We start from the raw sequence: 27,500 nt of genomic DNA, 5'->3' as shown, positions 1-27,500 counted from the left end.
ATTTGCAGGTCTCTTTCCCATTTAGAATTAGCCTTCAGTTCAATTGGTTCTTTGTTTATGAGGAGCCGATAATAGTCTCTATTTTTCATTTAGTTAAATTTATGGAGATCTCTGGGGAATGCTGAAACATACTGTTTAACAGCAGATCTGATCTGTCTGTGGGGTTGCCCTCACACTTTCTGCAGTGTCTAGGAATAGCAGAAACTACTTGAAAAGAGATGAGAAAGTTGCATCTAAATCATATTTTGGATGAATTCTGAGTAAGAAGGAAATTTCCCATCTGCTTTGACAAGATCAGGTACCAGATAGATGCCATGATCAAACCAGTTCCTGTAAAAAACACTGTGACTGTGGGTTAAAATATTTTTGTAGTTGAAGAAAATTTGTTCTTGGCTGGACTAGTTTGGAAAAGATTCTTTTAATTCCAAGAAATACAGGAGAATCAATTTGTAGAACTGAGGTAGCCCAATCTGATGGAGAAAGTTTTTGTCATAATTGCATCATAATATGAAGTTTAGGCCCCCATATTTTTCGAAAATATAGTTAGGAATCGCCTTCCAAGATTCACTGCTATTATGTTCATCAGCTAACAGTTGGGAGATCCAAGCTAACTTCAATGATTTTGATAAAATATATATACTAGGTGCTCATAGACCTCCTTGGTCATAATCTAAAAACATCACTTTACACTTAATTTTGTCCTTTATATTTTTCCAAATGAATTTAAATATGGCCGAATTTACAGCACCAAGGTATTCGAGAGGAACATCAAGGCTGGAGATAGAGTGTACCAGTTGAGAGGTACCAAGACTTTTAGTTATTAGACACCTTCCAAATAATGTAAGACTGCGACAGTTCCTATGTCAAGGATGGTCTTAAATTTTTGCAATTTCAACATCAAGTTGTAATTGTCATTTTCTTTCTTATTGTAAGAGATAAAAGTGCCCAGCATGTGAATTGGTTTTTCTGGTCATTGAAATCAAAAGGGTTTGTCATGTCTATGTCTCCATCATCCCAGCCACATTCTGTAGAACATTCGAGCAATAATGGCAAAAATTAAGTTACCAAAAATACCTCAATCAATGATAAGTTAATAAAGATGGTGGATTTTAAGCTCGGTAATGAAATGTGCAGGTGAATTAATCAACATGACACGAGTGTGGGACAAAGACAAATTCTGAGTCCCTGACAGGAATCGAACCCATAACCTCCCGAACACCGGGCGGGCGCTCTATCCACTGAGCTACGAGAACTCATGGAGAGCAAGGCCATTTAACTGAGTTCATATACATGTATGATAAGTGTCCTGCATACTGCTAGGATCAACGCTATCAAATTCATCGTGAGTAGTGATAAGTTAATAAAGATGGTGAATTTTAAGCTCGGTAATGAAATGTGAAGGTGAATTAATCAACATGACACGAGCGTGGGACAAAGAAAAATACTGAGTCCCCAACAGGAATCAAACCCATGACCTCCCGAACACCAGGCGGGCACTCTATCCACTGAGCTACGAGAACTCATGGAGAGCAAGGCCATTTAACTGAGTTCATATATGATAGGTGTCCTGCATACTGCTAGGATCAACGCTATCGAAATCATCGTGAGTAGTGATAAGTTAATAAAGATGGTGAATTTTAAGCTCGGTAATGAAATGTGAAGGTGAATTAATCAACATGACACGAGCATGGGACAAAGAAAAATTCTGAGTCCCCGACAGGAATCGAACCCATGACCTCCCGAACACCGGGCGAGCGCTCTATCCACTGAGCTACGAGAACTCATGGAGAGCAAGGCCATTTAACTGAGTTCATATATGATAGGTGTCCTGCATACTGCTAGGATCAACGCTATCAAATTCATCGTGAGTAGTGATAAGTTAATAAAGATGGTGAATTTTAAGCTCAGTAATGAAATGTGAAGGTGAATTAATCAACATGACACGAGCGTGGGACAAAGAAAAATTCTGAGTCCCCAACAGGAATCGAACCCATGACCTCCCGAACACCATCTTTATTAACTTATCACTACTCACGATGAATTCGATAGCGTTGATCCTAGCAGTATGCAGGACACCTATCACATATGAACTCAGTTAAATGGCCTTGCTCTCCATGAGTTCTCATACCTCAGTGGATAGAGCGCCCGCCTGGTGTTCGGGAGGTCATGGGTTCGATTCCTGTCGGGGACTCAGAATTTTTCTTTGTCCCACGCTCGTGTCATGTTGATTAATTCACCTTCACATCATACCTCAATCAATATCTCACTGTATGTATACCACCATGGGTCAGATTGGGGTATCAGGTAATGCTACTAGAAGTGTAACGCTTGCATTCTGTTTCAGAGTGTTGGTACTACATGTACACTGTATTGATTTTGGAAATACAAGTTTTAACCATGCTGTACAGATTCAAGACACCTTATTAATTTTTTTTATGGAGACTAAGATGGCTCAAGCATTTGTAGCTATTTCTGAGAGGCTGTTTTCAGTTTTTTATTTTATTGTCTGAGCCCTCAGTTCATGCAACTTGCTTGGGTTTAAATCAAATTTGACAACAAATAACAAGCTTAAAATGTTGAAGTGACAGGTTTCAGTCACGCAGAAAAATCTAAAGATGAATAAGCAAGCAGGTATATAACTCACAAAAATTATTTCTTAGGTCTATGAACAATATAGACTGCAAAACAGTCGTTTTCGGACGTTTTCGGAAGGCGCGAAGCGCTGTAAGCGCGATCCTCGAGTGTGAAGTGTGCGAGCCTCACACGCCCGTAGACGTGTGAGGTGAGAAAACGACTGTCGGCTTTTCATACAATGAATTCGTTCTAAGCGGGGGTCATATAATGTTACTGAGGTGACAGAAATTGCTTGACAGCTCCACCCACATCTTCCAGCGGTTATCAATCACACGCGACCTTCAGCGCAAAAGCGTCTAGACAAAACCAAAGTTTTGGTGGACGTCTCGTTGCTGACTGTGTGCAAAATTTACCTGAAAAAGTGAAACCTTGCAGCAGTCCACTCGTAAAAAGTATCATTTTACTTTTGGTATGTACAGCTAGCTCGCTAAATATATTGGCATTATTTTTTCGCTTGTCAGGGTTTTCAACAGCCATTCGCATGCATGAATGACCCCGAGAGCAACCAAATCTACATGCAAACAAATTATTTCTGCACATATTTTTCCTGTTTTTCTTGGGGCTACAGACTGAACAATACTTAATCCTATAAAACTTATAACTTATTACCTTACAAAATCATAAGGTTTATAAGACATTTAAGTCTTGGTCAGTCCGTAGCCCCAAGAAAAATACGTGTAGAAATAATTTGTTTGCGTGTATATTTGCTTGCTTTTGGGGGTCATTCATGCATGCAAATGGCCGTTGAGAAACCCGACCTGCCCGTCTTCAGTTATAAATTTCAAGGAATATTGCCAATGTATTTAGTGAGCTAGCCGTTCATACTGAAAGTAAAACGATAATTTTTACGAGTGGACCGCTGCTAAATCGCTCGCAAGCGCATCCAAGTCAACGTCATCTGTTTTCCCGCAAGAATTACTGTCTTTACTGTGAAACTGATGTGGCGTCTATATCTTGATGAGGTGTGAGTGACATTTGATGACAGATTGCATCAGAATTAAACCAATGGGAATTTCCCGTTGCTGGAAGAACGGGTAATTTTGAACGAATTTAACTTATGAATGTCGGACAGTCATTTTTTTGAGCATCTCTCCCCATTCTCCCTTGTCGTTTTTTACACTTGCTCAAGGCCTTTCGTTCAAATATTGACCGTCGCTCGTGTTCACAAAAAATATGACTGTTTTGCAGTCTATGATCAATATCTCACTGTATATTATATACCATGGGTCAGATCAGGGCTTCAGGCCAGATCGAATTGCATTTGTAATGCTACCGGAGGGCTTGCATTCCGTTTTCTCGTTATGCATTTTATTTTTAGCATGAGGGTATTGTCTAAACTTTGAAGCATTATGCAAATTACCCGGAACTTATTCTTGCCGACTGGTTTTCGGTTCCTCTGATATCAGTATTATTTCACTCCATAAAATAAAGCAACAAACAACAAGATTTAAGCTTATTTGGTCTTAAATACAGAGCGCCATTAACGACATGGGGCATCTGTTTTGCTTCCCACATTAGTTCAAAAATTAGTTTTCTGCAAATTCTATTCTGACTGTAAGGATTATTAGCATACACACTGATAGACACGTTACACAGGACGACCTGCTTATTACCAGCCATGACAAAGCAGAAACTTGCAACTACCAGAAATTTTGTTGTAGTCAAAGGTGGTCTGATCATATCTTTCTTGTGCTTTCTTTTTACTTTCTTTCACAAACACAAATAATCTACAACCTATTTTACAACTACATGTAGTACTAAATTAAATATTCCTTTGAAGTGTAAACAACTATGAACAATATAAAATGCCATCCAAGGATTTGACCAGACAAAAGCCATTTTTGACGGGAAATTGCCTAAGGGGGGTCTCCCATATGAAAAGGTTGAGGATGTTTGTCATCTTGTTTAGGGTACAAATCAAGGATTCTGGTCTCACTTAGATGAAACGCCAATATTTTTAGCTGTCAAAGTATTTTTTCAGGAAGAACAAATAGTTAAAAAACGTTCTCATTTCCGTTTTTAGGCTTGATTTCTGCCGGTCTCTTAAGTCTGGTCTACCAATACTAGCACATGCTCCATTCATGATCAGCTGCTGGTAATTGCATGTACCTATTCCATTTTAAGTGGTATCATTTAGGGGTCAAATAAAGCTCAAGCCAGGCCAGATTGGTCTCCTTTTGGGGTTTACTTCAAATTTTCTGTTAAGCATCTCCAACCTTTTCATATGGGAGTCCTCCGCAGGGGTTGGGGGAACTGTCTGTTGACCACCCATTATTTCAAGCCCTGTTCGGGGTTTTGGGTTACAATGTCTACTTCCCAGAAACAGCCCTTACCTAAAACACATTCAAAATAATGTTAATGAAATGTAATTTGCTCAGATGTCTGACATTGTCAATATTCATTTCAGTATTTACTTTGTCCTCAATAGCCCATGCTCAATATATTAACATTCTAATATGGTAATAAGGCTTTCTTGCAAACTTCCATAATTGGTGTTGTTTTCTCTGTATCGCAGGTCTCTTGGGGGGGGGGGGATTACCAGACAAAGAAATCTTAGAAAATGTGCAATTTTGGGCAGAATGCACAGAACCATGTTAGTATTTTGATATATCAAACATGGGCTATTAACGCTACAATGCTTAATACAGTTTTTTAAAATGATTTATTTTGTTTGGAATCATCAGATTACATATGATACATGTAGATGGGTTGGATTTAAGAAAACTAAATTGTGCCCATAACTTGTGATCAGCTCTTTACAAATTTGAAGGGTCTTGCCACCCAATTTATTGCCTATTGATGATGCACAGTAAATTCCTTTGCCTACTTCAGTGTTTTTAAATGCCTACTTTCCTTGTAATTGTACATAGAACCTGCCATTTTGTTGATGCACCATTCAATCAGAAGTCACCCAGCTATCACAAGCACTTTGATGGATTTTCTTTGCCGGGTAATTATAGAAATGTACTTTAAAGTACAATAAGTGGTTCTACTTCATGTACATATTCTTGCAAATGTGCACCTCTCTTTTTCTGTCAATTATTTTCATCATAAGTTTGAATGCATGTATAGGATGCAAAACCTTGAGAAAATAATTTTTCATGAGATTTGCTAATGTGTGGCTAATGTCTGCCCCTATTATTGCCTTGAAAGGTTTTTTCTTACTAGGCTGATCATGTAAAATATTTAAGGGCTTCATTAAAAATGATAATTACTCCGAGGCAATCTATTGTGTTTAGTACGAATTAATAAATGCCAAATTCACCTTGGCTTTTTTCTGATTGTGTTGTGAAAAATCCACAGTGGTATTGTAAATAAGTACAAAAGTAACTCCTTTATACTTCTAGAATTTTTTTGAACTGAGTCAATAAAACATGACCTAACTTTGTAAGCAGACAAAAGTTAGTAGTGTACAGGAGATGAAATCTACTGGTTATAAACATTTTAAGGTAGTTTTAAGTTGTTTTTGTTCTCTCTAGATTATACCACATTACAGCAACATTCCAGATGTTCAAGTGAGACAAGGAGTTATCAAAGCCTTTAGGCACATTCTCAGTAAAAAGGTTGTAATGTGAGTGACTACAAGATATTGAATTTTTCTTTTGTTTAATCAATAAGTGCTTCTCAATCTGAGTCATTTACTTACTCCATCTGTCTCCTTTCATAAATACATGTAGGTCATTGTCTCCATTGTTAGACAACCCCAAAATGGAAAAAGATTTGCGAAATTTGATCAGAAGTACACTTGCTGAGTTCTGTGATTCAGGTAACAAATACTTTTACAACATATTAATTAAAGTAATAATTTCAACAAAGTGCATTCCCCATTATAAACTTAATTGTATGAGTGTGATCTAGACCAAGGCATGTGCAGCTATCTTAGGAAACATTGTTACATAGCAGGGTTACAGAGTTCCCATTAACGCACAGGTGCGCATTTTATATGCACAAAAAATGAAAAGGATGCACGGTTTTTTCGCAAAGTGTGTTCTTGGGGTGCAGGAAAAAAGTTCCAACTAGTTAGGAAACTGGGTCTGTGATGATGAGGTACAATGGGTTATTCCAGAAAAAATCCACACCTCCCCAACAGATGGGTTTCTGGAAATTCACTTGGAGGGGGGTCAAAGACTACGAAAATCCAGGCAGAAGGGGGGGTTGAACCTAAAAAAATCTTCTTTGGGGATCATTTCCAACTGAATGTAACCACAAACTCTACAGCTCTACAATTCTACGGTTCTACAGCTCTACAGCCCACTTGGATTGGGATCAACACCTTGTGGTGGTAGGGTGGCTTGCATGTTCCAATGACCCCTAGAGCTATGTTGGCAGGAGTCATGTACTCCTGGTAGGGTCACCCATGCCAAACAGGTCAAAAGGTAGGAGCCAGACAAAGAGTGATCCCCTGGTCCTCCAGGTTGGGTGTTGGGCTGAGGGCTGATAACCATCCTGTACAAAAATATATATATATATATATATATATATATAAATATTTATATATTACAAAAACCAGAAGCAGGGAGAATTCACTGTATCAAGGAGGCGCTGTGACTACCTCGTAGGAGGGATTCAATTACACACAGGAGCCAAATCCAACAGGATGCCCCGGAGCCAACTAGGTCATTGATGCACCCTAAACGTACCCTGAAGGTTGGTAACTGGAATGTACGAAAGCTTTACAGAAGTGGCAACATCGCACAGGTAGCAAGAGAGATGAAGAGGAAAGGTATAGACATCATGGGCATCAGTGAAACGTACTGGATGGGCCAAGGAAAAGTGCAACTTGCAGAAGGAGACACCATAATTTACTCTGAGATGATGACAATCACCTACAAGGAGTAGGTATATTGATGTCAAAAAGTGCAGGTTAGAGCCCTGATAGGGTGGGACCCTATCAGTGAAAGAGTAATTCAAGCTAGGTACTATTCCAAATACATAAAGCGTACAGTCATTCATGTATATGCACCAATGGAAGATACAGACTGACAGGAAAAAGGCAAGTTCTACACAAAATTGCAAGATGTGATAGATGGTATAAATACTCATGTTATGATCATAGTTACTGGAGCCATGAATGCTGACATTTTATACGAAAACAGGGATTATGAAAGAGTCATGGGAAAACACAGACTCTGGCTAAGGAATGATAAAGGAGAAGAGCTTTGTGAAATGGGCTATCTGAATGAGCTAGCTATTACAGGAATGCTGTTACCACACAAGACCATCCACAAAGCAACATGAATGTTGCCTGATAGAATTACCAGGAATCAGATCAATCATATCCTCATCAACAAGCAGTTTAGGAATTCAGTGAATAACATGAGTTTACAGGTCTGCAGATATTGGAAGTGATCATTACCTTGTGTGTACAAAAATTAAGCTCAGGTTGAGAAAAGCACCAAAAGAAAAGGTTGAATATAGAGTGAAGTATAACACAGCTAAGTTGGAAAATGAGCAGTTGCTATAAAGGCATTTAACATAACCCTATGTAATAAGTATCAGGCCCTAGAGAATGAAGAACCAGAAGTTAAAGGAGAGGAAGAAGTGGAGAGAGACTTTTGATTGATGAAGAAGGCATACATAAAGGCAGAAGAAACAGTATTGGGAAGACCTCAAAAGAAGAAAGAGCCATGGATCAGCAAGGGGTCATGGGACCACATGGATCAAAGAGGGGGCATTAATAAGAAGATCTTGAGTACATGCTCAGAAAGGGTTAAGAGAGAGCTTAGGGCAGAATACCTAAGGAAGGATAGTGAAGTGACGAGGAGCAAAAAGGCAGATAAAAGAAAATGGATGGACAATATTACAGGTGAGGCAAAGAAGGCCACAAGAAACCAGCACATGAAGACACTTTATTGGCTTACTGAGACACTAGGCAATGAAAGATCAAGGCAAAGCACAGCAGTGTTAGACAAGAATGGAAACCTCCTAAGTGGAAAAGATGAAGAGCATTCAAGATGGACAGAGTACTTTAAAGATCAGCAGTGCTTAATAGAGAAGAACCAGAAAATCCGATAACTAGTGAAGAAGAGTGTGGATTCGAGTTCAGTGAAATAGTTGAGGTTGCAGTCAATGAGCCAACATTAAGTGAAGTTAAGGAAGCCATAAAGGGTCTTAAAAATGGCAAAGCTTCAGGGATGGACTCTATTACAGCTGAGTTGTTGAAAGCCAACATACCCAACATAGAAAGCCAACATCGAGAATTGTAAAATCAATGAGCAGCACAAGTTCTCACTGGATACGGACTTCATATGGATTTTACAGAAACGGGAGTCGTTGAAGGACGGTTATGATATGGTAAATGCGCATGTAGCGAGTGAAATGATATTAAGAGTCCCTGTCCATAAAAATGGAAAATAACTCGGCAAGGGCCGAAAATTCGATTTCGCTCATATTTTTATGGTAGATAGGCTAGGGCATGACAAAAACTACTGGATAGTTTTTTTGGCAAAATATCCTTTTATTTCAAAGAAATATGCAAATTACCAAATTCCGTTAAAATCGTCATTTGACGCACCATGTTATTAAACAACTTTGAGAGCCTCGCGTGCAAAACCACATTATTCTTCCGTCTTTAAAACACTGAAATATTTTTGTGCAATGTTTAAATGTGTACTGGGTTGATTTTAGGGAATGTTGCGTTGTCTTTTTGGGTGCATAATAATTAAATTTCAAAGACGTGTATTTCATTCACTTAAAAGTACTTCGTGAATATAATTAATTTTCACCATGTGCGAAACCTGCAAATGGACCAAGCTTCTGGTGGTTGAATCGCAGAAGGATGGTCTACAGATTCCTGTAAAAATTTCTTCGGGCAACTGATTGAGCGACGCGAGAGCTTTTCAAAGTACGTCAAAAATGAAAATATTTGAAAGGCCGCGTGCAAGAACGTCCCCTAGATTTTTCGGGCATTTTGAAAGTGTTCAAAAATAGCTGAATTTTGGCATGTAGGCTTCGTTGTACCTGAGAAACATTGCTCTGAATTTTTTTTGGCTGGGGCGCTCTTCGTTCTCGAGAAATAACGTATGCAAAAAGCTCAGTTTTCCAAGCGGCATCTTTTGGAGATCTTTTGTTGAACAAAAAACAAAAGAAACCTTATTATTTTGTTGAACAGCAAACAGGCAGACTGTTTATAGTGTATTCCACTGAATCTTAGCTGTCTTAAAGTCAAAGGAAAATAGTATATAGAGCGGAAATCTGGGAACAGATTGTTTACATCAGTTATTGTGACGTAAACACAACACGTGAATCGATCGAGCGGCAAACGAAATACCATCGAACGAAAAAGAGATGTGCCACATTAGAGCTCTGTCAACTAATATCTTAAGCATAGTGTTAAAGTGCCTTGTGTGCCTGCCTGGTGGTTGAGAGGCATCATAAAGCCTTGATAAACCCGTAAGTCGTCAGCACGTTTTAAAGAATCAAAATGTGTTCTGAAACTTCGAAGGTAGCTGATATATTGTAATCGTGTTATCGGCGTTCGAAGTCAGATCGAGCCAGGCAGCAAAGTCCAAGAGCAGTTCTTGCCCAAGAAAAATACCCTCTGGTGAGTTGTGGCCCATTTGCCAAGCGTTGCTAGTGTCAAAGTTTGGAAAGCGAGAACTGGTTTTTGAGTGATAAAATTTGTCTTGTATCGACCGCCATGTTTTCCCGTGCACGAGGTGTAAAGACCCTTCCCGGCATGCATTGCGATCACGTTCTGCTCACGTTTCTTGAACTGGTAACTAGATTGTTTCGGCTTTTTTCATTTAAAGGTAATAATGGCCAACAAGTAGCGATCGATTGTAACAGATCTGTGATCCAGGTTGCGTTGATTTTATTTCATATCGGCATGATTTGTAGAGTTTTGAACTTCTGGGATCAGCGGACATGCAGATGTATGGAGACCCGTACGTTGCGCAGAAGGGTTAATTTGTCAATCTGTTAGGCAGTGCGTGACATAAAGCTACGATCGCGTTTGTCGAAAAATATGTATTTATCTCGTGATTTTTAGCCATTTAAGACGTTGCTGTATTTGGAAAAGTGCTTATTTGATGTTTATTTGTTCAGTGCAGATAATCATTGTCCCAGATAACCAAAGTAAGTTCCAGATGTTAACACTATTTTCCGGCCGCCATATTTTACCAATTTAAACCTGAAATCAACATTTTTGAGCTTATACGTTGCGTGAAATTAACATTTTGCTGTTTTCTAAGTGAAACCAACATCCTTTCCGTCACGCGTTACGTGAAATCAACATTTTTACCTATTTAGACCTGAAATTAACAATTTTTAGCTTATAAGTTGTGTGAAATTAACATTTTGCTGTTTTCTATGTGAAATCAACATCCTTGCCGTCACGCGTTAACGTGAAATCAGCATTTTTACCTATTTAGACCTGAAATCAACATTTTTGAGCTTATACGTTGCGTGAAATTAACATTTTGCTGTTTTCTAAGTGAAATTAACATCCTTACCGTCACGCGTTAACGTGAAATCAGCATTTTTACCTATTTAGACCTGAGATCAACAATTTTTAGCTTATAAGTTGCGTGAAATTAACATTTTGCTGTTTTCTATGTGAAATCAACATCCTTGCCGTCACGCGTTAACGTGAAATCAGCATTTTTACCTATTTAGACCTGAAATCAACATTTTTGAGCTTATACGTTGCGTGAAATTAACATTTTGCTGTTTTGTAAGTGAAATCAACATCCTTGCCGTCACGTGTTAACGTGAAATCAGCATTTTTACCTATTTAGACCTGAAATCAACATTTTTGAGCTTATACGTTGCGTGAAATTAACATTTTGCTGTTTTCTAAGTGAAATTAACATCCTTACCGTCACGCGTTAACGTGAAATCAGCATTTTTACCTATTTAGACCTGAAATCAACATTTTTGAGCTTATACGTTGCGTGAAATTAACATTTTGCCGTTTTCTAAGTGAAATCAACATCCTTGCCGTCATGCGTTAACGTGAAATCAGCATTTTTACCTATTTAGACCTGAAATCAACATTTTTGAGCTTATACGCTGCATGAAATTAACATTTTGCCGTTTTCTAAGTGAAATCAACATCCTTGCCGTCACGCGTTAATGTGAAATCAGCATTTTTACCTATTTAGACTTGAAATCAACATTTTTGAGCTTATACGTTGCATGAAATTAACATTTTGCTGTTTTGTAAGTGAAATCAACATCCTTGCCGTCACGCATTAACGTGAAATCAGCATTTTTACCTGTTTAGACCTGAAATCGACATGTTTGAGCTTATGCGCTGCGTGAAATTAACATTTTGCCATTTCTAAGTGAAATCAACATCCTTGCCGTCACGCGTTAACGTGAAATCACCATTTTTACCTAATTAGACCGGAAATAGACCTTTTTGAGCTTATACATTGCGTAAAATTAACAATTTGCTGTTTTCTAAGTGAAATCAACATCCTTGCCGTCACGCGTTAACATGAAATCAGCATTTTTACCTATTTAGACCTGAAATCAACATTTTTGAGTTTATACGCTGCGTAAAATTAACATTTTGCTGTTTTCTATGTGAAATCAACATCCCTACCGTCACGGGTTAACATGAAATCAACATTTAAACCTTTTTTGACCTAAAATCGACATTTTTGAGCTTTTACGTTGCGTAAAATTGACATTTTGCTGTTTTCTAAGAGAAATCAACATCCTTGCCGTCGCGCGTTAACATGAGTCAACATTTTAAGCACTTTTGACCTGAAATCAACAAATTTGAGCTTATATAAGCTGCGTGAAATTGACATTTTGCTGGTTTCTAAGTAAAATCAAAGTCCTTGCGGTCGCGGCGGGCCGATCCTTTGTTATAATAAACTGAGGCGAGACTTCAACTTATAACAAAGGCTTGGCTTGGCTATTACAACAAAGGATCGGCTCTGTTTATCATAACAAAGGCCCAGCTTCGTTTATTTGAAGGACTCGGCAGAAAAAGGGCGTCAGGTATTTTAATCAAAGGTGAACTTTGTCGAAAACGCTCCAAATTTCGCATGGAGCTTTGTTCAGGTATGTTAAGCAATGTCCCGTAGTTTTTGCGCTAAAGTTCGCTTCGTTCTCGAGATATTGCGTATGCAATAAACCACTCGGTTTTCCCAACCTGTGTGCCTTTTTTGCATACGTTATTTCTCGAGAACGAAAGGCAACCCAGCGAAAAAAACTTCAGAGCAATGTTTGTCAGGTGAAACGAAGCCCACATGCCAAAATTCAGCTAGTTTTAAGCGCTTTCAAAAATGGCCGAAAAATCTAGGGGACATTCTTGCACGCAGCCTTTCATTTGACCATCCGTCGTCAAATTTCAATTTACGGGTTAGACGTATATTTTAGCATGCGCCACATGACTTGACCTATGTTAAGCTGAAATAGACACAGAGCTGATAATTTCGAAATGTTCTAACATCATTTGCTGTAAAAGGCAGGTCCAAAGCCGATTTGACGTGTTTCTAGTCGATCTCTCACCATTCGTCGCACATGAAGCAGATGTTTGCTTTTGTTTACACAAGATTAACATCCGATGTACATCGCCTACTGTCAACCTATTATTGGTCAAATACTATGAATCTGTGACCATCTTTCTGCGCATATGACCATCACTGCATCTAAGTCTAAAACGGCTGAGTCATTTGTAGATAGTTGCTTGCTTTCCGCTGCGCCAAAATATTGTGTTTGATTGATTGCTGACCATTGCTGATAAGCGTGTCGGCGCAGCACAATCTCACAGCCGTTATTGTTCATCACGCAATACTGTCACGGCATATGCTGCACATTTTGATCTATTTTGTATAGAGTACTCTCAGGATAAGTGAAACAATTTAATCATTGTTCATCTGTTTTTTCATATATAATAATATATGTGTATATTTAGATAATCATATTCTATTGTGAACGTGGCCTCGGTCCAAATCACGTTTGTTGTACGTTCTGATGTTTCAGACAACAGCTGATAAAGCTAGTACCTGTACTCACTAGAATTTTAAGAAAATCGCCATAAACAAATTATAGATTAATGAAGCAAGAACTAGCTGAAATCACGTGTCGAATTCGTGAGAAAAACAGACTAAATTTAATTAGTAATTACGTGAGTAAATAGCCCTGGCCATGCCATTTTGTTTGCTTAGTGGCGAGGCATTGGTATGTAACAGAAAATAGAGGACTGTTGTCAATACAGTCCAAAATTATCATCAGTAAAATATTGTAAATAAAACACCTATTGACCAGTTACCTCCGCAGCCATCATATGGTCATTCTGATAAGGGTTTCATTATTGTCTTTACCCCTATTAAGCGGCCACCCAAAATTTAACAACTTTGTTTTGGAAAGGGCGATGGCAGATAAGAGTTTGAAATTGAAGGTGCATGACGAGTGATAATTCAAACACACGTCTATCATGATTGTATTGAATTGACTCCTTGTTCACCGAGAAATTTATAGCCCGATAGTGAAAAATTAAATATTCAAGGTACACCAACCTCTATTTAAGCGGCTAGCCCCATTAAGCGGTCGCCACCCATTTCCCCGAGGGTAGCCCACTGTATTACATGTAAACCAAAAATAATTGCATACCGTAAAAAGACCTAGGTATGAGTTTAGCGTTACAGTATTACGCAGGGGCATGTAGGTAGCGATGGTCGAGTAAAAGATAACAACAGGGGCAATGGTAAATTATTCATTCTTTTCATTTCTTAATTTAATCTCTTCCTACTCAACACGATTGTGTGCTCCCAGTGATTCCAAGGCTTATGGAGCCTTATGTATTGGGATAGAAATTGTCCCACCCCTACCCCCTAAAATGGGATGACAGAATTGTGTGACGAACAAGGAACCGCTGCAAGCAAGGATTCAAGCCATCAAACCATGATGATCAAATGTAATATTTTGGTGTAGTGCAAAGCAAGCAACTATCTACGAATGACTTAGCTGTGTTTGACTTAGATGCAGTGGTGATCATATGTGTCGAACGAGGGTCACAGATTCGTGGTATTCAACCGTTAAATAAGTTGACAGTTGGCGATGTACATCGGACGTTATGTAAACAAAAGCAAACTTCTGCTTTATGTGCGACGAATGGTGAGAGAAACACATCAAATCAGCTTTGGACCTGCCTTTTACAGCAAATGAGGTTAGAACATTTCGAAATTATCAGCTCTGTGTCTATTTCAACTTAACATAGGTCAAGTCATGTGGCGCATGCTAAAATATACGTCTAACCCGTAAACTGAAATTTGACGACGGATGGTGAAATATTTGCATTTTTAACGTGCTTTGAAAAGCTCTCGCGTCGCTCATAATCATTTGCCCAAAGATATTTTTACAGGAATCTGTAGACCATCCTTCTGCGATTCAACCACCAGAAGCTTGGTTCATTTGAAGGTTTCGCACATGGTGAAAATTAATTATATTCACGAAGTACTTTTAAGTGAATGAAATACATGTCTTCGAAATTTAATTATTGTGCACCCAAAAAAACAACGCAACATTCCCTAAAATCAACCCAGTACACATTTAAACATTGCACAAAAATATTTCAGTGTTTTAAAGACGGAAGAATAATGTGGTTTTGCACGCGAGGCTCTCAAAGTTGTTTAATAACATGGTGCGTCAAATGACGATTTTAACGGAATTTGGTAATTTGCATATTTCTTTGAAATAAAAGGATATTTTGCCAAAAAAACTATCCAGTAGTTTTTGTCATGCCCTAGCCTATCTTCCATAAGAAATGAGTGAAATTGAATTTTCAACCCTTGGTGCGAAATTAAGAATTTGTCTGATTTTTACGGGCAGGCACTCTTAATACAGACCATTTATTTATTGTATCCCTAAAAACAATGAAAAAAGAAAGGAAAAAATTAACAAATCAACATCCACCCAGAGTCGATCACGGTTTCTTTCTAATGCAGACTTGTCCACTACCCACTGTGCTAAGTGAACATTACATGGATGAGGTGGAGAAAACAAACGTTATTACAATTAATTAAACCGCTGATAACTCAGTGGGCTCTAGTCTGTACGAGGATTGTCTGTAGGTTAATTTGTCCTTCACCGAACAACCGCCCAGTGAGTATATTAATTTTGGTATTCGTGGATTTTTCTGATGCTCGACAGTGCTTTTTTTAAAGCTTAGAGGTCACATGTGTTCATTCGTTGGCAAATAGAGTCACAACGTTTGTTTTGAGGGAAGGTCTTCATGACTTGTTTTGCACTGGGGCTCTTTGCAAGCTACACACAACACAGGTAAGGTGAAACAAGATGTTTTGTTCAAGAAGCTTGATTTCGAAGAAATCGTAGTGAATCAACGTAGTAGTTGAACCATACATTAGTCATTACGATTGCTGACTGGATCTGGAGAGAGTTTAGCATTCCACATTAGGCCATTTGTGTTGGACTTTTTTGAACATGGTGAAAGAGAAGTTGTTGAGACAGTTTGTCTTGTTATTTTCCTTTGATTTCCTTGATGAAAGACCAGGTGTCCAGCCTGAATGAGAAAGGAGTCAAAGCTGTAGTTTTGGGGCCAGAAAGTTCTGACACGGAAATTAAGGATGCTCTTGAAGGTAAATACAACCTTGTGTTTACAAAGTCAGTGCCCTTTCAAGTGGGTTTTGAATACAGATCGCAGATTTAAAGCATCTTCCTGGACGTTAGAAAACAAAAGTGGTAATGTACAGTATTACTTTGAAGTTTAACTCAAATTTTTGAACGACTAGTAAATCCAGGCCGATAAAATGGCTGCAAAAGCTTTCGGCAAAATCTCAAGCTTTCGCTTTAGCGTGAAGGATTAATTTGAACATGCTGTCACACAGCGAAGCACATCTGCAAAATTTTGAACATTTTTTTGCTTTTAGATAGTTTTTTTTCCCTCATCTTGAATGAAAATTTATTACTCAGGCTTCGGTGGAGAAACAGAAAGAATTTCTTACTGCCAGGTATATATAGGTTTTTAAAAACTGCGCCTGTGAGTCACGCAAAGTTCATTGGACAACTTGCAAACTCAAATCATTGAAAAGCATGATTGGGTGGTGTTAATGACCAAAGATCAAAATACTCAAATACTCTCGGGATGTTTCAAACAATAACGATAATCTTTGTGGAAATTGATTATCTATGAAGTTTTGACCACCGGGTAGCCAGTATTCTGAACAAACTTGTCCGTGAGTCAAGATTTTTGTAGTATGGCTGGGAAAATTCGTCCACTACAAAACCAAAACATTTATTTATTATTTTAGTAAAAGATTATCTGCTATAGTAAAAGAATGGAAATTTTGTTGTTTTCGGTTTCGTTTTGTCCTGCAAAGTCAATAATTAAATTGTTTTTGCATGTTCAATTTTCTCGGCTTTTGTTGCGCAGCAAAGGAAAAATATAATTTCTTGTTTTCTTATCAGTTTTAATACACCTCAAGTTGAGTTCTTTTTTTTGATATTTTTTAATGTTTTGGCCCATCATTTGTTCAATTTTAAATAAACGATGTCTTGAAGTCTGATCTTATACATTTACATGGCTGTGGTTACTGGGCATATGGTTTATTTTTCTGCTTACACTCGCTCTGAAATATTTCTAAAAAATTCTAGAGAATTAGGGGTAGGTTGTGAATCATTACGTCACACCCACGTTTTTTGCGCCAAAACTTATACAAATTTTAAATTCGAATCTGAGCAAGCGGAACAAGTCCACTTCATTTTATAGAAGTAGAAGTCTACTTGTGGCAAGTCTATCTGGAGGCGTTCATGCAGGATGTTTTTGCCTATGTAAGCATTAACTTTGAATGGCTACCCTGGAACTGCAAACGCTCATGCTCCATCCACGCTACGCCAGAGAAATTTGAAAAGGGTGTTAATCACTCTGAAACACATCAAATGTTTTCCATCCAAACTTGGTTGGAGAAATTTGAAAATGCAACAATCACCGGCCATTTTGGTGTTGTGTTTGAGGAAATCGTGACTTCATCGTTTTGGAAAAGCTCCATTTTGAAAATGTTTTCCATCCACATTAAAACGCAAAGTTGGTGTTTTCAAATTCCTCGGGTTTGAACAGTGTTTTCATTTGAAGAGTGCCCGTTTTCGCGGCAAATTATTGTGGATGGAAGACCTAACCATAGAAATAAAGCTGCGTTTTCAAATTTCTCTAGCATAGTGTGGATGAGGCCTTAGTATAGTTGTTTATCAAGTATTACAAATCAATCTGAAGGTCAAAATTGCTAAAATTACGCTGGCGTAATGTGGATGAGGCCTTCGTATAGTCGTTTATCAAGTATTACAAATCAATCTGAAGGTCAAAATTGCTAAAATTACGCACTGGTTGGTAAACATGCACTGAGTATCAGATAAGATTGAAATCTCCGGTGATATCACAAATTGTTCTTGCGGACAGACTGGTTGGTGGTTTCCACTGGAATGCTAGCAGCCTTGTACCAAGAGTCTTCATTCCCCCTGACCAGTGGTCAAGAAACGAGCGACCCTGGAGAGATGCAATTTGAAGTCCGAAAATGTCGGACTTCCGATTAAATTGTGCTCAGCTCAAAAACACGTGGCTCAATCTAGTCGCTTGTGTTTTTCTTTAGCGTGCGAGGGCACCTGTTTTTTTCTGCTCTTGTTTCACGCGCAAAAAAAAAAGAGCCCAAAAAAACTGGATGGTCTCGCAGGCTAGTTTTTCTTCCAATCATTTTTATTGTTTTTAAAGCCAATGAAACTGAAGGCTGTAGTGGAACTAGATATTCCTCGCTGTGGACACTCTTGACAACTTGTTCATTCTATATTCTTCACCATCGGCATACCTACATTGGTCACATAAGCTGTTCCTCAATTTTCTCTAATTTCCCTCGACAAAGGAAAATAAACCTCATTTCCTCATTGCCTTGTTGCAACTTGAAATGAAAATATCACCTAGACTTTGCATTTCCCAGAATCTTAACATCAGAAACTTCCATCCAAAATGTCATGAATGTGTCCTTGTATGTCCTTATAAGCAGAACCTGAAAATGCCATTTTGCTACAAAACTCAAAACTTGTTTCTGTTTATCTCATTTGATAAAGAGAGAATGATTAATGTTTTCATTAAGACAGTATTGCCTTGATTTTTCAATATTTCCAATGTTCGCTTTTCACCCAGATTTACTGCCAACTATTTTTTGGTGAACCAGAAACAAAAATGATAAATGTTTAAAACAAATGACATCGTCCACCCTTGTCAAATGCAATAGCATGATCGTTTTAATTGTAATACCTTCTTATCCAAATGTTACTTTGTTTCTTTCAATTGGTACCTTCTTAGCGAACACTGAACTACTGCTCATACTCTAAATATGAAAATCAACCACAATATTCCCTAAACCAGATAATATTTAACATAATCAAAAAATATTTTAATTTATTTGTTCAATTCACGAGTTTGCTCACAGAGTACTTTGATTATTCTACGAAATATCATTGAACAGGCAAACGAAAAGCAAGCTATGTGTACCCTGTATTTGAACTTCATAGATTTCGAAAAAGCTTTGATTCCATCCACAGAGAAAGTTTATGGGAGATTATGGGGAGGTATGGAATTCCAGAGAAAATAGTGAAAAATAATGGTCAAAGTGTATTATAATGGTTTCAAGTGTGCAGTGGTGGATGTGGGGGTGATAGGCGATTGGTATGACATAAAAATTGGTGTCAAGCAAGGATGCAATATGTCTGAATTCTTGTTCTTGATCATAATGGACTGGGTAACGAGAAGAACAGTTGGAAATGGTGAGAACGGCATTAGATGGAGGTTTACGTCCAAACTTGATGATTTGAACTTTGCAGATGATATAGCTCTAATTTCCTCTACCAAACAGCAGATTCAGGATAAAACAACAAAGCTGGAAGAAGAAGCCAGATAAGCTGGGGTTTAAGGTCAGTACAGAAAAGTAGAAAGTGGTGAGGATTAATGCAAGAAACCAAGACAAGATTGTACTCAATGAAATAGATATTGAGGATGTTGATGAGTTCACATACTTTGAAGCGAAAGTGTGTAACCTGCCTGGTTTTCACCATCGCAGCTGGACATTCTATTGATGATGGCCTTGTTCGTGGAATTTGCTATGCAGCGTGACCTCCCAACAGAAGCAGCTGGAGATGCACCTGATTTTCATATTCGACACCAGTCATCTGCGCGGCCTAAATTCCGGCTTCCGTTTCCTTAAGGCCCCGCACGCACACTGTACTTTTTTAATTTTAATTTCAGATCCATGGCATATCCATTGCACTGATTTCAACGAACATGGTTTTCCACTGATGAGGGGCCAAGCCCAAAATGTCTGGAAACAGTACCCAAAATATGGCACTTGATTTTTCTTACTGACCACTTTCATGCAAGGAAGAAGGTGGTATGAAAGACCTGAAGAACCAACAATCCAAAGTGAGAGGTGCATTCATCAGATTGAAGAACATGTGGGATTCCAATAGCATCTCAAGGAAAACAAAATTAAGACTGTATGTATAAGACACTGGTGGTGCCGGTGTTGTTATATGGATGCGAGACATGGAAAACGAACAAAGGAGATGACAAAGCTATAGATGTATTCCAGAGTAAGTGCCTACAAAAGATCCTATGAATTGAATGGCAAGATCATGTCAGTACTAAGGAGCTGTTGGAAAGAGCGACTATGAAACCGCTGAATGAGGAAGTGAAGTATCGTAGATGGAATGCGATTGGTCACATCCTGAGGCAGGATTGCAATAATGATTGTAACATTGCAACAGGCCGGGCCCCAGAGGGGGGAAGGAGATGAGGAAGGCCCAAGACCACATGGTGACAAACAGTTGAAAAGGAATGTAAAGAGGCAGGGTGGATATCATGGAAGGAAACAAGGATGATTGCAGCAGACAGAGAACAGTGGAAGACCTCTGTAAAGGCCCTATGTGCCCCAAGGCACGAGGAGGATAGGTAACAGGTAACGGCTCTACAGCTTTATGGTTCTACAGCTCTACAGTCACATATCTCAAGGTAATTACCTCTATAGCTCTATGGCTGTACGGCTTTACGGCTCTACCATCACACTTTTCTTCACTACTAATGTACTGCAAGAAAGTAAAATATTTACATGGTCATACTCATGTACTGAAGAAAAAACAAAAAAAATTAATATACAATTGTACTAACATCCTGAAGGAAAGTAAAATATATAGTCATACTGACGTTCTGAAGGAAAGTGAAATATACCGCTGTACTAACATACTGAAGGAAAGTAAAATGTACAGTTGTACTAATGTCCTGAAGAAAAGTAAAATATACGGTCATACAAATGTTCTGAAGGAAAGTAAAATATAAAGTTGTACTAACATACTGAAGGAAAGTAAAATAATTATACGCTCATACTAACATACTGAAAGAAAGTAAATTATATGGTCGCACTAACGTACTGAGGGAAAGTAAAATATACGATCATACTAATGTTCTGAAGGAAGAGCAAATGTACCGTCGTACTAATGTACTGAATGAAAGTAAAATATACAGTCCTACTAACATACTCAAGGAAAGTGAAATATACAGTCCTACTAACGTACTGAAGGAAAGTAAAATGTATGGTCCTATTAACATACTGAAGGAATAAAGTAACTAAAATATGTGGTTGTACTAACATACGGAAGGAAATATGCGTTTGTACTGACATACTGAAAGAAACTTAGTAAAATAGGGGGTCATACTAACGTATTGAAGGAAAGTTAGTGAAATATACAGCTGTAACAACAAAATCCAGCATTTATGGGTGCCTGACCAAATTAAGGCTATCATAGAACCCTAGTCAGCGTGTACCATATTCAATGCCATCGAAATTATTGATATTGCATGGTGAAGTGAAATCTTATGGCTTTACTGTAAGTTGACTAGTCCTTTATAGCCTAAATTTGAAACAGAGGCTGTGGTCAGGCACCCATAAATGATTACTTTATTGTGGCCATGTATTTGACTAACTTTCCTTCAATACATTAGTATGACTATTTTACTTATTTTCCTTCAGTACGTTAGTACGACCGTATATTTTACTTACTTTCCTTCGGTACGTTAGTACGACTGTATAGTTTACTTAATTTCCTTCAGTACATTACCAGTAGTACGACTATATATTTTACTTTCCTTCAAAACTTTAGTGCAACTGTAGAAAAAATTATTTGCCTTTCCTTCAGTAAGTTAGTATGACTGTATATTTTACCTTCCTTCAGTACATTAGTGCGACTCTATATTTTACTCTCCTCCAGTTCGTTAGTATGACCGTATATTTTACTTTCCTTCAGTACATTTGTAAGACCACATATTTTACTTTCCTACAGTACATTAGTACGAACCTCTTACTAAGCGAGCGTGAGGGCCGTACTGGGGAATATTGGCCTGAGGTCATGGCAGTACAAAAACGACCGAGGGCCAATATACCCCAGTACGGCTCGAGCTAGATAGGTTAGTAAGTAGTTTATTATATGGCACTCAGGCCACACTTGTTTGTTTTGTGATAAAACATACATTTGGTCACTTGAATTCAAAGGGCTCCCGCTGTAACAGATTTTTGTTGACACGAGCAACTCAGAAAGAACAAGCTACCACAAGTTTTAAAACAAATTTATTGAACGTAAATCATGTTGAATATAAACACGACTTCAAGAACTATTTGTAACAGAATTTGACAAAAGTCTCAACAGCTGGAGGTCGTTGAAATTTGGAAAAGAGTTTCTGTCAATCCTGGAATATTTTAACTTGCGCATCACAAGATACGGATCAAAAAAAGTCTAAGTTGGTTGCTGTGAAAATCATTCAAACTTATACCTAGCTGTTGAAGAAGCAGCCTTAAAGTCAATCGTCCTCATCACTCTCAATTACAATTCGACGCTTCTTTTCATTTTGGACAATTTTCACAATACCATGAAATGTTTGGAAGGTACATCCATTGATGGATCCTATGTTTGCACCTGCAAAAACTGGAGTGGTAGAAGACAGTAAAGGATCATTTTACTAATCAATCAATGAATTTTCAGTCGTGCTTGTGGCGATTTCTGTAGTCGAGCGAGTGGCTACTTGAAGATCTTGTTTATGCACACTTGAGATAGGTTCATTTCCGGATCTAGAACGGTTAACTCTGCTGAGGGTCAAGGACGTCCTCCTTTGGTGTTTCGAACTAGCTGACTTGAAAGATTGCAAACTCTCCATGCTTTTGTGGCCACTCAGTTGGGCTACAAAGTTCCCTGGAACATCTGCATCGAGGAGCCTTGAAATACAGGTTTTCCTGATGGAATGATTTGTTACTCTTTTTCCTTCTTTTAGCGAACAGCTAAGTGTGTACTTGTCCACGTTAAATAAAGTATGTCTATGTCTATGTCTATGTCTTCTTGCTGAAGGCCAGCATTCTTTGCTGCAGTAGATAGAAACTTTCCGATTTCATTTTTACCAGGGGGTGCCTTCATATACCAAACTTTGCCATTTAAGCGTCAGTTATGCTAAACCGCCAAGTAAAACGGTGATTCTGGTGCATTCATCTCCACTGGCTGATGATTGCGGAATTTGTTGTGGAAGCTGACTGGACATCTCTCTGTATTGGTGGCATAAAGCTTAGGCTGGAATGCTCTTTGGTGCCCTTGTTCCTGACCATGTCGGGTCTTTGTACCTTGCTCGGCTAATCAAACCAAGATTTCTTGGCCATCATTCTGCTGTTGAAGCTGAACGTCTCCCCAGTGTAACTTAAGACTTTCCTCTCGCTTGGAAATCAAAGTGTGGGGATGAAAACCACCATACAGTCCTTTGAAGTGCAACTGGAATGGAGTCGCTGAATTCTCCCGCTTCAAAAAGAGCATCTTCTTCGTTTTTGTCAATTGCCTTAACAGCTTGCGGCTTGTTTGCTTTGCCGTGCTCATGAACCAGTGGCTTGCACTTCGCAGCTAGTACGCTTCTCGATTTTTCAAACTCATTGTCCTTGAGTATGTTGAATGGATATTTCTTCTCAGTTAAGTATCGCTGTATACTGCACTGAAAACTGACAATTGTTGCTGGCTCATACTCTCCTCCATTTTTCCTGCGTGTGTTCATAAAAAATTTGGACAAAAGGTGGTCAAGCTCCGATGCAGGTACATGTAGGCTTTCAATTCTATCATTTGTCATATCATCAGCTTCCATGTTGCGGAGAAGAGTGTTCATATCAGTAGCCGTCTTCTTATTTGTATTTGCACTTTTCTGTTTGTTTATAAAATCGTCTATGGCCTCCTGACTTTCGCTGATGCCTGTTTCAGTTTCTACATCAGATGTTTCCAGATCTTCAAGATAATAAAATTCGCTTGGTGAATATTCATCTTCCTCGTCCATGTTGTAAGCTCTGTAAAATATCAGTCTTTTAGCTAGTTTCTTTGTGAAGAATGAGAGTATTTACACATTTTCTTTCCGTAGTTTTAGTTGTAAATTTTGAATTTGCTGGCTCTCGAAAACAAAAAAATACACAACCTATCACAGTTTCCATAGAAATGGTCCGTACGGCAAAATTCCGACCAAGAAAGAACCAATCAGAATGCTTGGATTTACCTCAAGACTACCTTGCCATATAATAAAACTATATATTTTACTTTCCTTCAGTATGTTAGTATAACCGTATATTTTACTTTCCTTACGTGACCGTATATTTGCATTTCCTTCTAAATGTTAGCATTATGTATATTTTTGCCTTTAGTACGTTAGTACGACCGTATATTTTACTTTCCTTCAGTACATTAGTACAGTCGTACATTTGCCTTTCCTTCAGTACATTCGCACAACCATATATATATTACTTTCCTTCAGTTCATTAGTAGTGTAGACATGAGTGATGTAGAGCTGTAATGCCGTAGAGCTGTAAAGCTGTAGAAGCATAGAAGCGTATAGGAGTAGAGTTCCTTATCTAGAAATGTGTGATTGTAGAGCTGTAGAGTCACAGACTTGTAGAGGCGTAGAGTTTATTATCTAGATAGGTGTGATCGTAGAGCCATAGAACCGTAGTGGCATAGAGTTCATTATCTAGATATGTGTGATAGTGGAGCGGTAGAACTGTAGAGCTATGGTACATTAGAATTGTAGAGCTGTAGAGTTTATTATTTACGTATGTGTCATTGTAGAGCCGTAGAGTTTATTATGTAGAAATGATCGTTACTGAAGGAGTTCAGGCATAGGGCTTAATAAAAACTTCTACAACAGACTAAACCCCATTGGTAACCATGGCAATATGCCACTGCTTTATATGTACATGCCAGAGAAGAAGTACAAAGTGATCAGTGATTAAAGCATAGAGGCATAGTGCTCTATGAAAACTTCTACTCCTATTCGAGCTTCATAAAACAGCCTGGGTATAACCTACATATGTTCTTCCATAATCACAGTAAACATGCCGAAAACGTGACAAAAAGGCAAACACGAAGAAAGCCGTCACAATGAAGTTCACTACGAGTGTGTAACACCTGACACTTTTGTATTGTTGTACCCAGGCCTAGCTCATCACTGAGCGTAACTGTTGACAGAAATAGCTGTCAAGGGATTTCACGGCTCTCGTACGGCCTACATAGAGTGGTTAAATCTGCAAGAGTAGAACATTTTTCAAATATTAAGCATGCTTACAGGCTCTTGGTTGCAATACATAACACACAATTCTCCAAAACCCACAAAATGATTCTGGCCACAGAATCCCGCACAAAACTTAAAAAATTGCTTATTTAAATAAAACAGCTTTCCTATTGTTTGCAGAGATTCTCACGAACTTTTCAGGCTATATACCTTTCAAAATGAACGAGAAATCTCTCACTTTTGGTTTCCTCAATCAATGTTCGCGGGTGAATATTAATAACAACAAGGTGTCAAATTACATTTGCATGTGATTTCCATAAACTTTCAGGTTGTGTTTTATGCGGATAACTTCTGAGAATTTGCGAACCTTAATGTAGTTTATGAAGGAATATTCAAGCTACACAGTTTTATTGAATTAAGGTAGGAATATTTTAAAAAGGAGCTTATATACAGGTATAAATGGAAGATATAACATTCTAACATGATTTTGTTTAGATAGAGTCACAGTTTGCTTAAAGTGCCCATGAAGTAAAAAATAATTGCTGCTTATTTGAAAGGCTTTTCAAAGTAAAGAAGAATGGCGTTTTCCATTTTGGAATATCTTTTTTCGTTTAAGAGATATTTACGTTTTTGTAAGGAAAGTGATGACGTCATAGGTGGTTCCACTAAAACAGCACAACACTCAATCGAGAATAACCCTAGAAATATTAAAGCAATGTTCTTTAAACTTGGCACCAGACATGTACATCACAAAAGAAACATAATGACACCTGTCATGCCATTGCTATGACAGTAACAGTTATGTGGCTGGTTCTGTCTTAATTAAGACTAACATTCCCAGCTTTTATCTTAAACAAGGATCATCCACTCCCACCAATCTAATGAGGAGAGTTAAGAGTCTGTCCACGAGAGGACCAGGCAGACGTGACACATGCCATCTCACCGATTTCTCTCAAACTTTCACAGATGATTAAGGTCATTAAGTTATTCAAGAGTCCAAAGTAGCTCGGGCTCCCGGTCAATCCCTGGGGTATTAGGGCTTGCACATCAAATCCTAGGGATAAAACCCCAAAATTAACTCTAAAATTGCACTTCCAACAAAGATTTCTCACACTAACAGAATGCGATGGATTTTCATCTTGTTTCATCCAACAATTCTTTAAACCTTAAGCAATGAAAGGTCCAAAGTTAGAGTGATTTGAAATTATTCTCGCCAATCTAGAACATTTGAAAATTAACCATGTCATGCAACAATTTTAAGAAACCACAAATTAGTCTTTTTAAATTGCAAATATCTCCAATGGGCAACGTTGCATGTCGACAAACATGTAGTCACACAGTAAAACCCTATTATAGTGCTATGTTTCTGATGAAGAAAATTTTTGGCCTCTGTGAAATATTCATGATCACATTCCTCTGAAGTATGTGACAGTCCAAGCTAACTGGAGCACTCTGTGACCATAAGCTGCTGTTTATAAGGAGCCGATTCGAACCCTGTAATGGTATCAGTGACTCCAATTTGTTTGTTTCTCAGCTCTAAAAACCTTAAGAGATATTTATCTGCACAGCTAAGGAGTTAAATTAATTATATAAATTCTAACAGGTACTAGTAAATCTAGTAAAACCGATACGCTTTATGCCAGAAGTCGACAGTTGAAAGCAAAGTGTGTCAGGTATATTTTGCCACATTTTGTTACTTTCCACACTTATTAAATTTATTTTCAAACTTGGAAGGCACTCAAAGTAATTTCCTTACAGGAGAAACAGCACCCTTCATGTAACTGTAGGTGTGTGGTGTGACACTTGTTTCTGTTACATGTGTCACTATATCTACTTGAATTCAGAAATAAAATTCACTGAACTCAAAAAAATAGTCTATCTTTGACAGGCAATCCACATTCTACAGCGAATTAAGTTCTTTTTGATTACTTTTCTAAAGTATATTCTGGAGATAGAGATCCTTCAATCAGGCTAATGTAAACACCGTCGCAATGAAAAGTAAACAAAAATAACCCATGGTCTCACTCTCCCAAGGATAAACCCCAGAATATGTTAAACACAATTCATAATATCAAAAACACCAGTGAAAACATTAAAAACTGCATAACTCATTCCCAAACTTAATTTTGGCGGTAATCATCCCTCGTAGAAAGGGGACCTTCACATTACGTCACGCATTATTTTACCGTTAAAAATTGACAAATTTACAAATGTACTCACTTGATCACACGTGTATCACATATTTTCCCATGTATCAAGTTTCCCACGACGTCTAAGGAAAACCACGGGAAAATCCTACGTGGGGACACCTTGTCAGTATAAAAACTCACAATAA

General features: G+C 38.1%; 2 protein-coding genes across 5 annotated transcripts in view; one reads left to right on the top strand and one right to left on the bottom strand.

The window, feature by feature from the left end:
* The window catches only part of LOC110048177 (integrator complex subunit 3-like), a 317,013-nt gene that overhangs the window by 168,256 nt on the left and 121,257 nt on the right, over nucleotides 1-27,500 (top strand). For all 4 annotated transcript variants that reach the window (XM_089296027.1, XM_089296026.1, XM_089296025.1 and 1 more), the window contains 3 exons: nucleotides 5,505-5,584; nucleotides 6,114-6,205; nucleotides 6,312-6,400. In XM_089296027.1, coding sequence (XP_089152153.1) covers nucleotides 5,505-5,584; nucleotides 6,114-6,205; nucleotides 6,312-6,400 — 261 coding nt within the window. The remainder of the gene's footprint in view (nucleotides 1-5,504; nucleotides 5,585-6,113; nucleotides 6,206-6,311; nucleotides 6,401-27,500) is intronic.
* Nucleotides 23,327-23,944, bottom strand: LOC110048172 (zinc finger MYM-type protein 2-like). The gene has a single exon (XM_089296048.1). The coding sequence runs from the start codon at nucleotides 23,942-23,944 to the stop codon at nucleotides 23,327-23,329; it is 618 nt and encodes a 205-aa protein (XP_089152174.1).

This window comes from Orbicella faveolata, unplaced genomic scaffold (assembly GCF_042242905.1).
Source record: "Orbicella faveolata isolate gen_17 unplaced genomic scaffold, um_ofav_v1 contig_26, whole genome shotgun sequence".
Lineage (NCBI taxonomy): Eukaryota > Metazoa > Cnidaria > Anthozoa > Scleractinia > Merulinidae > Orbicella > Orbicella faveolata.
Note: the sequence above shows the minus strand (reverse complement) of the source record. Positions and strands in the feature narration are given on the sequence as shown.